Source organism: Cololabis saira, chromosome 4 (genome assembly GCF_033807715.1).
Source record: "Cololabis saira isolate AMF1-May2022 chromosome 4, fColSai1.1, whole genome shotgun sequence".
Taxonomy (NCBI): domain Eukaryota; kingdom Metazoa; phylum Chordata; class Actinopteri; order Beloniformes; family Belonidae; genus Cololabis; species Cololabis saira.
In genome coordinates, this window is record NC_084590.1 from 11540781 (window position 1) to 11556248 (window position 15468).

Here is a 15468-nt window from a genome sequence, read left to right on the forward strand (position 1 = left end):
AATGTTCAGCACCAGCCGCCACTGGTAGGTGGTACAGTATGTTCCAGCTGGGTGAGGAGGAGCAGGTAAAATGCCATTCAGGGGTCAATAAGCGAGAGACTAGGTGGCAGCTTGCTTTTATTTGTTTAATGTTATGAGTTGAGTTATTTTTGTCGAATTTCCCGTGATTCATTTTTTGTCTGTTTCATTAATATTTTTGTTAATAAACATCACTTTTTGAGCGCATACTCCAGCCTCCTCCTCTTCCCATCCCGGTGTTCTCCTCTGATCTGTCTGTTCTTCCCGCAGGTGCTGGACAGCTGCGTGGAGGCGGAGAAGGTCATCGAGCGCTACGAGTCCCTGGCGTCGGACCTGCTGGACTGGATCGAGAAGACCATCGCCGTCATCAGCAACCAGAAGTTTGCCAACTCGCTGACGGGCGTCCAGCAGCAGCTGCAGGCCTTCACCACCTACTGCACCGTGGAGAAGCCCATCAAGTACGTCTTAGTTACCGTGTAGCTGACACATGGAGGGATGCTGTCTCCATGACAACCGTAGCCAGTACTCGAGTTGTACAAAAAAATCCGGGGGGATGGTGGATTTTATCATATGGGGACAGATCATTTGTGCTGATTACAAATAATATAATATATTACAAATAATAGCACTGACCAAAACACCTGCAGAAATACTGCAGGAATGACATAGCAGCAGTTAAATGCAGCCTTCTGTAAGCTTTAAATATCCACTGGGCTTACATCAAATACATCAAAACACAACAATAAAAAACACTTTTCTGAACTTATCAATATGACTCTGTCCTTCACAGGATAAGTAAAATGGATCACTGCAAAAACTCAAAATCTTAACAAGAATATTTGTCCTATTTCTAGTTAAAATGTCTCATTTCAGTAAAAAAAATCTCATTACACTTAAAACAAGACTCATCACTGGAAAAAAAACAACGATTTTCACCTGTTTCAAGTAGATTTTTACTTAAAATAAGTAGAAAAATCTGCCAGCGGAACAAGATTTTTTTTGCTTGTAATAAGAAGATAAATCTTGTCCCACTGGCAGATTTTTCTACTTATTTCAAGTGAAAATGTACTTGAAACAGATGAAAATTGTCAAATAAGTTATTTTTCTGGTGATGACTCTAAATGTTCAATTAGCAGTAAAACCACATTCATTGATGAAATGACATAAGAGATGGAAAGGAGGGATGGCAGTTTTACAGGGGGGATGATTTTGACCGTTTTTATTTCAGGGGGGATGCCGTCCCCCCTCATCCCCCCTCAACTCCAGTACTGACCGTAGCAGACCAAACTAATAATCAGAATACTTTAGTAGTAGCTCAGTTTAGCTCGTTCCTGTTTCCTGATCGTTGGGGGATGGTCACATCCATCCATCATCTTTCCCCCAACATCACAATATCCGGTTGGTTGTCCTCGACCCTCCGGATGGGTTTTATCTCATCAGGATCTCAGCTGTCTCATTCCCTCCAGCCTTGGGAGGGATTTCACACTCATTTCTAGCATTTCAGGGTCTTTATTGCGTCCCAGCTGAACATAAAATGAGCAGAAACAAACCTTGAAAGTGACACTTTTCAGAGGCCCTGTTCAGACTACCCAGATCTGATTTTTGGGGGGGTCATGTGACCAGGTCGGACTTCTTCTTTTTTTGAGTGTGAACACTCAAATCTGGCCCAGACTAGATGTTTTCCAATCAGATTTGGGCCACTTCCATATGTGGTCCTAAATCCGACCCAGGTCTGATTATTCAATGTGTGAACAACTAAGGCGGATTTGATGCGACTTTTACGTCAATCTACGTCAACATTTGTCACAATTACGCGCCGGCGAGGAGGCACAGACAGTACAATAGAAAACTTGAGTAGGTCTACAAAGGGGAGGAGATTGATGGAGCCAGTCCGTAAAGGGAGGATAAGGTGTTAGATCCCATTAGTATTTGGGGAGATACTTCAATTCAGATAAAACTAGAAGGATCGCACCGTAACCGCTGTGTTTTTGAACAAATAGTCAGTGGTGGACAGTAACGGAGTAAATTTACTTGAGTACTGTACTTAAGTACATATCCAGAGGATTTGTACTTTACTTGAGTATTAGATTTCTTTGGTACTTATTACTCTTACTTGAATACATTTCCAAGACAAATATTTTTACTTTTACTCGAGTAAATTTCTAGGAAGGCTGAAAAGTACTCGTTACTTTCAGGTCTGCTCTTTTTTCTTCTTCCCTAAAATCCTATTGGACACAAGCTGTTTTTGTCAAAGGAGGAGACCTATCACAGTGCACGCTCTCCACTGGGATGTACGCAAAGCGGAAATACGTCAAGCCTCCTCAAAACGATACCGCCAAAGTAGCCTGCGTTTGTCAAGACAGAGCCGCAACAAGTCAAGACAGAGCTGCAACAATGGCTACGCCTGCGTCAGGAGAAGAAAGACAATCCGCTGAGTCGTCTGAGTCTGATAATGAGCCGGACTCGGAGCAGGGACTTCCACAAAATCCTTGGCCGTATCTTAACTCAATGTTTGAGTTCCACCGAGTAAAAAACGAGGGCACGGAAAAACCACAGACATTTATTTTCAAATGTTTATTGTGTCTGCCGAAGCAGAACTACCTCTCTGCTTTCAACAACTCAACATCGAATTCTCAGAAACAAGAGTTAAAAGATCCTTAAATTAATTTAGAAAAAATATAGTAATTTACTGATGTGGAAAATAAGAAATTTACTCTTACTCTTACTCTTACTTTTACTTAAAGTAAATTTAAAAGCATTTACTTTTGGATACTTAAGTACCTTTTAAAAGCAAGTACTTTTCTACTCTTACTCGAGTAATATTTTGAGTGAGCTACTTTTACTTGTAACGGAGTAAATTTTGACCAGTAGTATTTGTACTCTTACTCAAGTACTGGGGTCGAGTACTATGTCCACCTCTGCAAATAGTGAATGAAATGGGAGAATGAAGACGCAGGAGAACGAAGGAAGGTGAGGAGCCTTAAAACTCAATTTAAAGACGCAAATGAATGTTTCAGCTCCCGTTACACAAACATTTCAAAATAAAAGCGAAAATGCTTAAACGTGTATAACCTCCCCAACTTTAGTGCTCCGTCTGACATCTTTGTTATTGTTCTTCTTGTGCATGCGGGTCAGTTTGAAACTGGAATCTGATACAGGCCGACATTTTAAAAAGTGACGTGAACAGCCAAACAAAAAAATCTGATCTGAGGAACATATCTGAATTGAGCATGTTCTGACTTTCACTCTTCGGCCCTTTTCCAGTCTAATTATGAGAGAAACAAGAAGATGTGGAGGCTGCAGGTGTCCATCAGTCTGGAGTTCAGGACGCTGGATATTCTGGTCCGATGTTTCGGCTCCTTTATCTCCACATTTCCAGCTGATTTGGTTCCTTCCTTTGCTTCGTTTTGGTTCCACGACGATGCCGTGTTCATATCCAAAGATAGTCTCTTTTAGCCGCCGTCGTCCCGTCTGAAGTCGGGATTGAACGTTCAGGCCGTCGCGGGGTCGACTCTCGAGGAAAATGATTAATGGCGTCGACGCTGGACGTCACAGCGGCAGAAGGAGCAGAGAGGTCACCTTCGCATCCCGAGGCCTCCGTCCTGTCTGTGAGCGAGCGTTCCTGCTGCGGAGCTGCCCTTGAGCAATACGCCGATTACTTGCCTGAAGTATCATCCCCAGAGAGTGACCTTCCATCATCTTGAACTAGTTTTTGAAAGTTTTTCCTTTAAAGGGGACGTATTATGAAAAACACTTCTTGCTTTAACATCTATAAAGTGGTCTCCCCTCAGCCTGCCAACTCAGAGAAGGAGGAAAGCAACCAAATTCTGCAGAGTCTGTACAGCCGCCCGGATGAGCCGTCCAGTGTGATGTGGATCTACGAGCCGTTCAGATTCTGCTCCTGTCGTTACATAACCAAAATGTGATTTACATCGGTTGGCCTCCGATGCGTGAAACCACGCCCACAACTAACTCCGGAGCTTCCAACATTTTTTCGTAGCGGTGTATCGCGTCATTCAGGCAGCCAATCAGCACAGAGCCTCATTATCATAGCCCCGCCCACTCAGAATCCCGCATAGATAATGAGGTTAGAGAATGGGAAGATAAAGACATGGCTCAGAGGCTGAATTTCTCATTTATTTAGCAAAAACAATAAAAAGCTTGTTTTTAAGACATTCAAGGCCTGTTTAAAATAGGTATTAGATGCCATAATAGGTCCCCTTTAACGTGCAACGCGATAGGACTTTGTTTAAAGCAGCACTATGTAACTTTTCCACCTTAATGTAATATTTCCAGTCATTGTGATGGTACATCAACTTCCAACAGGTTTAATGACACCTCTGTCATGGTCTGAGGGGTCTGTATCGCCTTCACTGGCACTATGTAACTTTGAGGAGCATGGTAGGAACCCTTCCACACCACATTTTTACGGCTTTGACTGCTTTACGGCATACGTCACTTCCTCCTCCTTCCCGATTCGTAGTCGAGACGAAAATGAGCGGGACGTGGAGCGCAGAGCTCAGCAGAAGCTGGTATCATGGCCAAAGCAGCGGAAAAACCAGAGAAAATAAAAGTTTTATCTTGTCAGTAAGTATGTTGGACTACTAATTTATGACGAAGTCCCTCTAAAAAACGTTTGTAGTTTGGGCTGCATTATCTCGCTGAAACAGGACAGGGGGGCGGGGGTGACTTCACTAATAAAACCAAGTTGAAGTTAGTGATTTTCAACATCGTCATATTATATTATTTAGCCAAAAATAGATACATTACCTCTTCGCTATCCATCCTGCAAACGACCGCTGAAAACAGAAAAGTAGTTTTGAAAGTCCGTCCCGTCTTATTTCATTCACTACCAGGCGCGTCATTTCCACCGGGGACGGTGGGGACGCGTCCCCACCACTTTGTCTGACGAGCAGATTTGTCCCCACCACTTAAAAAAAATTTAAAAAAATAAATAAGTAAGACGCGATTTGCCCCGTATTTTCCTTAACGCCCCATACACACGTCTGTCACACACACACGTCTGTCACACACACATCAACACTAAATTTATCAATAATGAAGAAAAATAAAACACAGGAAACATTAAGGCCAGCAAAATCTTTGTGGCGGGACAACAGGACCTGCTGCGTCTGTGCCCAGATCTTTCTATGTGCCAGACAGCCGGGAGGACTCGGGCTTCACCTCCAGGTAGGGCTTGGGAAATGGGAATTAAAAGTTGCGTTCCGCAGGCCCGGTTCTACGAGGGTGCATAAGCATGCATTGCACCCTCATTTTATGTGTCTTCATGCTCAGTTGAAAAGACGAAAAGAAAACTGACAAATGCGCGCGCGTCAAGCCTGATTTATGGTTCTGCGTTAAATGGATGGCGTTGCCTACGGCGTAGGTTACGCAGCGTCGCGCTGCGTACGTTCGGATCCCTGCGTATCCTACGCCGTAAGCTCTGCGTTGGTGCAACGCAGAACCATAAATCAGTCAATGTCCGTCACTGATCTGCTTCCAGCGCGCAGTTTCCTGCAGCAGCAAGACGCTGCTCTCTGCTGCTCCGTTAACACAAAGTATCCATGGATATTCGCAAGTGGTTCAGCACAACGACACAAACCAGTTTACAGGACTGTCTTAGAAAATTAGAATATTGTGATTGTGAAGTCCTTTATTTTTCTGGAGTCTAAAAATGTCATACATTCTGGATTCATTACAAATCAACTGAAATATTGCAAGCCTTTTATTATTTTAATATTGCTGATTATGGCTTACAGTTTAAGATTAAGATTCCCAGAATATTCACATTTTTTGAGATAGGATATTTGAGTTTTCTTAAACTGTAAGCCATGATCAGCAATATTAAAATAATAATAATAATAAGCAATGCCTATTATTTATCATGAAATCTCAATTCGGAAGTAATGGGTGTAGCTCGTACCCAGCACTTTTCAAACCTTACTCAGGTTTATGGTAAATGTCCCCAGCACTTCTGAAATCAAACTGACGCCCATGTTCACTACCAAAACAAATGCACGCGACGGGGACAGGAGCTTTCCGGCAGTACGCGCTGGTGCTCATGGGAAATGTAGTTCTTTCTGGTAAAGCACTACCGCTTTTGTCCAAAAGAGCCGCCAAACTCAACAAAAACCGAAAGTTACATTGTGCCGCTTTAAGGGCGGGAGGTGATGCTGAGCTGTGACATCACTTCCTGTTTGTCCCCCAGGTTCCAGGAGAAGGGGAACCTGGAGGTTCTCCTCTTCACCATCCAAAGCAAACTCAGAGCCAACAACCAGAAACCGTACGTGCCTCACGAGGGGAAGCTGATCTCCGACATCAACAAGGCGTGGGAGAGGCTGGAGAAGGCGGAGCACGAGAGGGGCGTGGCCCTGCGCAAGGAGCTGATTCGCCAGGAGAAGCTGGAGCTGCTGGCTCAGCGCTTCGACCACAAGACCACCATGAGGCAGGCGTGGCTCAACGAGAACCAGCGGCTCGTGTCACAGGTGAGGGGACGCCACCAAACTAGTGTTGTTTCTGTCAGCCTGTTTCAACTTTAGTTTTAGTCTAGCCTTTGGGTCAAACTATCATTTTAGCTTTTATTAGTTTTAGTCAGGGCAGCACGGTGACTTGGTAGTTAGCTAGTTTGCTAGTTAGCCCGTATTGTACTAATACGGGACACGATTTGTACTGTATTTTCATTAACTTTTACACCATATTCTAGTTGAATTATTGAAATAAATTAACCTTTACACCATATTCTAGTTGAATTATTGAAATAAGTTAACCTTTACACCATATTCTAGTTGAATTATTGAAATAAGTTAACCTTTACACCATATTCTAGTTGAATTATTGAAATAAATTAACTTTTACACCATATTATAGTTGAATTATTGAAATAAATTAACTTTTACACCATATTCTAGTTGAATTATTGAAATAAACTAACTTTTACACCATATTCTAGTTGAATTATTGAAATAAATTAACTTTTACACCATATTCTAGTTGAATTATTGAAATAAACTAACTTTTACACCATATTCTAGTTGAATTATTGAAATAAATTAACTTTTACACCATATTCTAGTTGAATTATTGAAATAAACTAACTTTTACACCATATTCTAGTTGAATTATTGAAATAAATGAACTTTTACACCATATTCTAGTTGAATTATTGAAATAAATTAACCTTTACACCATATTCTAGTTGAATTATTAAAATAAGTTAACCTTTACACCATATTCTAGTTGAATTATTGAAATAAGTTAACCTTTACACCATATTCTAGTTGAATTATTGAAATAAATTAACTTTTACACCATATTCTAGTTGAATTATTGAAATAAATTAACTTTTACACCATATTCTAGTTGAATTATTGAAATAAATTAACTTTTACACCATATTCTAGTTGAATTATTGAAATAAACTAACTTTTACACCATATTCTTCACCTGTAGGCAATATTCTACATCTGGGCTGATGTGGACATACGTAGCATAAGAGGCTATTTCAGTTGCTAGTATGGTTGGCTGTCTGTACCGTCATGCAAGTTCAATGCTATTAAAGCACTTTAAATCAAAGCGTTTAGTTTTTTCATAGAACATAAATACATTTCTATGCATTTTAGAAGTTTTGGGGATGTCCTTTTTTTTGGCGCCTGCGCTGCTGAAATCGGGGCGTCCCTTATTTCTATTTCTGAAAGGTGGCAACCCTATAGTTAGCACTGTTGCCTCACAGCAAGAAGGTTCCCGATTCGACTCCCAGGCCCAGCAGGGTCTTTCTGTGTGGAGTTTGCATGTTCTCCCTGTGCTTGCGTGGGTTTCCTCCGGGTACTCCGGCTTCCTCCCACAGTCCAAAGCGCGTAGTCCAGTGCGTAGTAGGTTAATTGATGATTCTAAATTGCCCGTAGGTGTGAGTATGTCTGGTTGTTTGTATGTATATGTGGCCCTGCGATAGACTGGCGAGCTGTCCAGAATATGGATGGATGGATAGTTTTAGTCACGTTCATTCTCCTTTTAGTCGTGTCAAGTTTCGGTCGACTAAAAGTCATTTTAGTCTTATTTTAGTCAGAATTATCCAGGACCATTTAAGTCTCGTTTTAGTCAAAGATTGTATTTAGCCAATTTAGCCAATACAATTCAAACAAGGTTATCTTATTATATTATTGTTACCTTATAGACTCAATAATACATTCATTCCAGATACAGAAGACTCTAATTTGAGTTTACCACATATTTATTTTTCTGCATTTCTCCCCGTCTTTCTTTTTCGGCGACATATTGGGTTTTCTTTTCCACGTCTATGTAAGAAAGTGTATCCAAAGATGGTTCTTCTTCTTCTCCTCCCAGCCCCAGAGAAAATCCCCGCGTTTCTCTATGTAACTTTGTTTTTAATTGACGTTAACTAGAGCTCTGCGTTAACGGCATCAGCCTCTAACTCTGCAGCTGCATCTTCTGGATCTGATTCCCCGCTGCAGCGACTGGGATTGAGGACTAACGTCACCCAGCAGAACTAAACCAGAGGAAACTACTGAAAACATGAAGATTAAGGATCTTTGTTAGAACATTTTGTCTCGTTTTGGTCAACGAAAATGAAGACACATTTTAGTAGATTTATAATTTCGAATCTACATTTTAGTTTGGTTTTTATTCGTCTACGATATTGCATTATATATTTAATTATCGTTATGGTCACATGACCAGTATTTTTGTTGCGTCTCATTTTCCTCAGGTGATAAAGGCTCGTTGACGACGATATTTATCATAATTTTCGTTGATGAAAGCAACTTTCCCCCACCACTCGTCCTCGTCGTTGACCTCTCGTGATTCTGCCTCCAGGACAACTTCGGCTACGACCTGCCGGCGGTGGAGGCGGCCATGAAGAAGCACGAGGCCATCGAGGCGGACATCGCCTCGTACGAGGAGCGGATCGGCGTGGTGGTGGAGCTGTCGGCGGAGATGGAGGCGGAGGGCTACTACGACATCCGGCGCATCCTGGCGCGGAAGGAGAACATCCTGGGCCAGTGGAGCCTGCTGAAGGAGCTGGTGGGCGGCAGGAAGACGCGGCTGGAGAAGAACCTGGCGCTGCAGAAGACTTTCCAGGACATGGTGTACATGATCGACTGGATGGAGGACACGCAGGTACGGCAGTTCGACTAGAGAGTAGGAATGGGCGATATTTTACCGTTCACGATAAACCGTCAAAAAAATTCCCCACGGTAAGAATTTGTCATCTCAAGGTAAAAACGATAAATTCCCGTTGATGATGGTTCTGTGTAAAGCTGATTTATGTTTCTGCATTAAATCCACGCACAACGTACGTGAAGGAAGGAAGGAAGGAAGGAAGGAAGGAAGGAAGGAAGGAAGGAAGGAAGGAAGGAAGGAAGGAAGGAAGGAAGGAAGGAAGGAAGGAAGGAAGGAAGGAAGGAAGGAAGGAAGGAAGGAAGGGAGCCTGAAAGGAAGGAAGGAAGGAAGGGAGCCTGAAAGGAAGGAAGGAAGGAAGGGAGCCTGAAAGGAAGGAAGGAAGGAAGGGAGCCTGAAAGGAAGGAAGGAAGGAAGGAAGGAAGGAAGGAAGGAAGGAAGGAAGGAAGGAAGGAAGGAAGGAAGGAAGGAAGGAAGGAAGGAAGGAAGGAAGGAAGGAAGGAAGGAAGGAAGGAAGGAAGGAAGGAAGGAAGGGAGCCTGAAAGGAAGGAAGGAAGGAAGGGAGCCTGAAAGGAAGGAAGGAAGGAAGGGAGCCTGAAAGGAAGGAAGGAAGGAAGGAAGGGAGCCTGAAAGGAAGGAAGGAAGGAAGGAAGGAAGGAAGGAAGGAAGGAAGGAAGGAAGGAAGGAAGGAAGGAAGGAAGGAAGGAAGGAAGGAAGGAAGGAAGGGAGCCTGAAAGGAAGGAAGGAAGGAAGGGAGCCTGAAAGGAAGGATAGAAAGAACGATATGAGCCTGAAAGAAAGATAGAAAGAACGATATGAGCCTGAAAGAAAGAAAGAAAGAAAGAAAGAAAGAAAGAAAGAAAGAAAGAAAGAAAGAAAGAAAGAAAGAAAGAAAGAAAGAAAGAAAGAAAGAAAGAAAGAAAGAAAGAAAGAAAGAAAGAAAGAAAGAAAGAAAGAAAGAAAGAAAGAAAGAAAGAAAGAAAGAAAGAAAGAAAGAAACAGCGAGCCGTGATTTGGCTCCAAAGACTGAATGTGGTGATAGATTTATAGTTACAAAGGTGGAGTTGAATTGATATTTTTTTTATCGTCATTTTTATCGTTATCAGGATAAATGCCAGAAATGATCGTGATAAATTTTTTAGTCCATACCGCCCATCCCTACTAGAGAGGCAGGAAACTATGCCGTCAGAGCGAGGAAAGCTGCAGGTGAAGTGTCAGGAACCGGTTGGAGTAAGACCCAGATGCAGGAGTTCCAAAAATAGTGATTTATTAACAAAAAGCGCTGCTGAGCAGGATTCCAAAAACCAGAATATGAACATGACATACCTAAACAAAAACATGGAAGGATGAAACAGTACGGACCAGCAGGGAGCAAGGGGAAAACAAGACCAGGGCTCCGTCCGAAATGCCATACTAAACAGTATATACTAAAAAGTATACTTAAATTCGGCACACTTTTGAGTAAATATCAGTAGTGTGCATTAACTCGGACGTACTATTAAGAGCACACACATCACTTCCTGCCGTTGGGAGGAAGTGACGTGTCACAGCAGCAGTAGCAGCACCGCTCCGCTATTTCCTGTTTATCCTGGCCCAAACAAGATTACATTATATAATATTATTACAGTATATACAAATATTATAATATAAATATTATATAATACTATTATTATACTTAATTGTGACATATACGTATCACTTAGCAACCAAACACCGCTGCATTGCATTGTGGGAAGTTTCTGCTTAGCTAGTGTCCATCAATCCACACCAATACATTTCTCCAGAATGAGTATGGATAGCGCACACTATTGAGTACGTACTAATGTTTCGGACGCACTAAGAAATCTCACATAGTAATTTTGCATACTCATTAGGGTGGAAGTGTGGGATTTGGGACGCAGCCCAGGTAAACACAGAGGGGTAACGAGACACAGGTGCAGACGATCAGGACAGATGGGAACAAGGAAAGTCAAGACACGGATTCGAAAATAAAACAGGAACTGACAAAACCGTGACAGGAAGGTGTGTTTCCATTAGGGGGGTCAAATTAGCGCGTTAATTGCGATTAATTAATTACAGGAATATTTAGCGAACTTTCTCAAACTTTACTTTTTCTGTTTGCGAGTTGCCTTTATTTTGAAATCTGTGTTTATGCGGTGGTCAGTCCCACCTTGAAGTGAGCATGTGGAAGTTGTCGCTCCAGTTAATGGGGAATTTACATTTCTAAAACGCCCCGACGACACTATTGATAAAGGTATTAAAATAGATAAATAAATAAATGACTTTATAAAGCCACTTTTTTGTTTTTATATATCAATGTTTTGATCTGCCACAATAATGTAATGAATTTAAAGGAAAAAGCCTCAAGTTGAGGGCTTTTCTCAGCAATTTTTAGGTGAGATCAAAAAAGAGATTAATTAGATTAATCAATTACAGATCTTAATTAATTAATCGCAAAACATTTTTAATGGCTTGACAGCACTAGTTTCCATTTCATTCCATCTTTCTTGGTTCCCTCTCAGGTCCAACTGCTCTCCAAGGACTTCGGGAAGCATCTCCTGGAGGTGGACGACCTGCTGCAGAAGCACAACCTGCAGGAGGCCGACATCGCCGTGCAGGCCGAGAGGGTGGAGACGCTCAACACGGCCGCGCTCAAGTTCACTACCGTGGAGGGTACGGAGGCGCACGCCCGTTGTGGCGGGGGGGGCTCGCGGTTAAAATCCATGTATCACTCGTTTTTCAAAAAAAAAACAAAAGTTAAGAAAATGAAAAAACAACTAATTTTCTCAGTATTTGTCTCCAAACTAAAATGAAGACATGTTTTTTCAGTTTTCGATTTTACGCTCAAATGAATAATGGAAAAAACGGATAATGACCGTTTCCCGTTTCATCCATTTTTGATCTGAAGCAAGTCCAGTGAGCTGGAAGTGACGTCTCTGGCGTTACTGCGAGTCCCGCAAAACTAACATAATGACCGGACCTGAGGATCATTTAGATATGATCGGACAGATTTTGGTGACGAGGTCCGAGGAGCTGGAGTCATCCCTCCGATTGGGGAAATACGAGCACGTTGAGACAGTTTCTTTCTGCACCTCTGGTGGAAACATGAGTTAACAGAGACGCCCAGAACACTGTTCTTATTCAAATGATCACATTTGTACACACACACGTTTCACAATCACAATCATAAATGCCTTTGGATTACTTTACATTTTCAGATTCCTCTAAGTGGTTATTCACCTAAATAATCTGCAAAATAAAATACAAATCTTTGGAATTCAATTATTAGAAATTCAATATATAAAAAATGTGTACCAATCAGAACGGTAAAGTTTCTTTTATTCATTTGTAAAACTTGTATAGAGATTGATTAATTTTAGCAATCCTTTTGTTTTGGCTGAGTTAACGTAACGTTAAATAATAATGTAATAATCATAATAATAATAAAAAATAAATAGAGAAAAACATACCTGGAAAATGACAATTATTTCCTCCGTGGTCATGTGGTCTATCCTCAGAGTGATCCTCTTATCGAAGTGGTAGAGCACATAAATATCCATTTTCCACCTTTGCTAAATAATCTTCTGGTAAAGTTAGCTTTTACGCTCGGCAACTGCCGGTTCACTCAACTTGCTTAAGATCAAAAATGGATAAAACGGACAGCTGAATTACAGGCTGTTGATTCTTTTGCTCATTTCCATGGAGACGTTTATGTTCATTAGGGGTGTGCAAACAAGGGTACCTCACGATTCGATTCGATTTCGATTATTGGAGCTTCGATTCTTCGATTCTTCGATTATAACGATTGTCGATTCGATTCGATTATTGGTGCCACGATTCTTCGATTATTGTGATTTTTAATGCTTTTTTCCATACAAGATTGATTTTGTCTTCATCTGTGGCTACATTTGTAAATAAATAGCCAATCAATTAACTCAGTTCCTCTAACAACACTCATTAAGTAAATAACAAGGTTATTTGAACATTTGACATGTATTTTTCAAAGACACAAAATAATTTATTTTATGACTATGTAAACATTTGCTCTTTGACTTACTTAACTTTGACCAGGGAAAGCTGCACTTGCATGAGAGCGCCCTCTATTGGCGGAAAACACTGAAAACGGTCAAGCCCTGGATTTAATGAGTTCATTAATTCAAGTAAACCAGATATGTACTTAGTGTAAACATATCTGCCATATTTCAAGTGAACAATAAGAAATGTGCATTCTTGAAAATGAAATGATTCAGCAGCTTATTCAGTCTGGAATCTGGATAGGATAACTTAAATTTTTTTATTTATTTATTTATTTTTTTAATAATCGATTCTTAATCGTCACGTGACGCATCGCGATGCATCGACACATCAATGAATTGCACCCACCTCTAATGTTCATGTTTGCTTTTGTAAATCATTTCCACCTCAACTTTACGTGTTTATGGGACTTTTCGTTTCAGAAATAGAAGTATAAAGATCTTTTTTGATATTATAATTAAAAGGCTGCAAGTGTGTTTCCCACCAGGAATCAAGGATCCCCTCGGTTTCCCCTTAACTTTGAGATTTATTTAATCTTCTGATAACTTGTCTCCTGCTGTTTTCTTTCATGGTCACCGTATTTTATTGTTTTTTTCAGGCTACCAGCCGTGCGACCCGCAGGTGATCTGTAACCGCGTCAGCCACGTCTCCTCCTGTGTGGAGGAGCTGAAGCAACTGGCCGCCAAGAGACGCGCCGAGCTGGAGGAGTCCAGGAAACTGTGGGCTTTTTTTCAGGTATTCGGGGTCGATTACGCGTTTCCACCTAGTCCAAACAAGCTGAAGGTCCAGTTTTTGTTATCTGAGGTGTTTTGAGCAGGTTTTTAGCAGCGGACTTCACAGCTCAGCTCTAGTTATACAGAATTAATGCCAACGAGAGGAGAGGTTGGTCTCCATTATTTTCTTCTCAACATTCCTCCTAAAAGTTCTATAATGGACAATTTTAATTAACATTAGTGGAAAATAATGATTTAATTAACAAACATGATGTTTTTTGTTCTTTTTTGTATCATCACATGTTGAATTTGTTTCAACATGTCTGGCGCCTCGTTTATCTTCAGTCTGGATAAACTGTCTCATGTCACTGATTCAGAGTAATTTACACTTTTGAGGTCGGAAACAACGTGGGATCAGTTTTCACACATTGGACATCTACATTATATTATTATTATGTTTTTTTTCAGTTGTAGAGACCCTTTATCATCTTATCTTTTTAAATAAATGTATTTCCCTCTTTCTGTTTTTCAGTCTTTCTCTACATCCTTCTTTCTTTGCTTTTTTTCTTCTTTTCAACCTGTTGATTTTTGGAGATAAGGACTTTAATAAACCAGTGTTTTTTTGCCGTGTTTCATCCCGTTAGGAGCTGGAGGAATCGGAGGCTTGGATCCGGGAGAAAAGCTTCATCCTGGCGGCTCAGGGACACGGCAAAGACCTGAGCAGCGTCCTCAGGTTGCTGCAGAAACACAAGACTCTGGCCGGCGAGCTGCTGGCGCACCGGTCGCTGCTGCAGGTGTGTGTGTGTGTGTGTGTGTGTGTGTGTGTGTGTGTGTGTGTGTGTGTGTGTGTGTGTGTGTGTGTGTGTGTGTGTGTGTGTGTGTGTGTGTGTGTGTGTGTGTGTGTGTGTGTGTGTGTGCAGCTCATCAAACAGTCCCCGCTCAAATGTTTGAGTCCCGTTTTCAGTAAAAGATGTAAAACTTCCAGTTTTATTTGAAAAAAAAATCTAAAACTGCTTTTATTTCTCACAAATTATGTTGTTTTTGGCAGCCTGGTTCAATTTCAGTTTTAGTGTAGTCTTTGGGTCCAGCTATCATTTTAGTTTTTATTAGTTTTAGTCACTTTCCTTTTCAGTCGACTAAAACTCTTCAGCATTTTAGTCTAGTTTTAGTCAAAGATTGTAATTAGACAAACCCACTTTATAATTCAAACAAGGTTTTTATTATATATTTATTATTATATTATTGTTACCTTATAGACTCAAGAATACATTCATTCCAGATACAGAAGATGCTCAAATTTTCTGTCCATCGTTTTCTTTTTCGACGACACATTCGGTTTTCTTTTCCACGTCTATGTGGAAGATAGATACAGCAGACACTCTAATTTGAGTTTATATGAAGGATCTTTGTTTGAACATTTCATTTTTATTTTGTAATCGACATTTTAGTCTCGTTTTTATTCCTCTACAATATTGCATTATATATTTAATTATCGTTATCATCACATGACCAGCATTTTCGTTGCATCTCATTTCGTTTTCCTCAGGTGATAAAGGTTCGTTGACGACGA

General features: G+C 40.9%; 1 protein-coding gene across 1 annotated transcript in view; it reads left to right on the forward strand.

Moving 5' to 3' along the window:
• Positions 1-15468, forward strand: part of LOC133441497 (spectrin beta chain, non-erythrocytic 1-like) — a 124836-nt gene that overhangs the window by 36007 nt on the left and 73361 nt on the right. The window contains exons 9-14 of the mRNA XM_061718849.1: positions 289-476; positions 6227-6503; positions 8848-9150; positions 11673-11823; positions 13784-13920; positions 14543-14692. Coding sequence (XP_061574833.1) covers positions 289-476; positions 6227-6503; positions 8848-9150; positions 11673-11823; positions 13784-13920; positions 14543-14692 — 1206 coding nt within the window. The remainder of the gene's footprint in view (positions 1-288; positions 477-6226; positions 6504-8847; positions 9151-11672; positions 11824-13783; positions 13921-14542; positions 14693-15468) is intronic.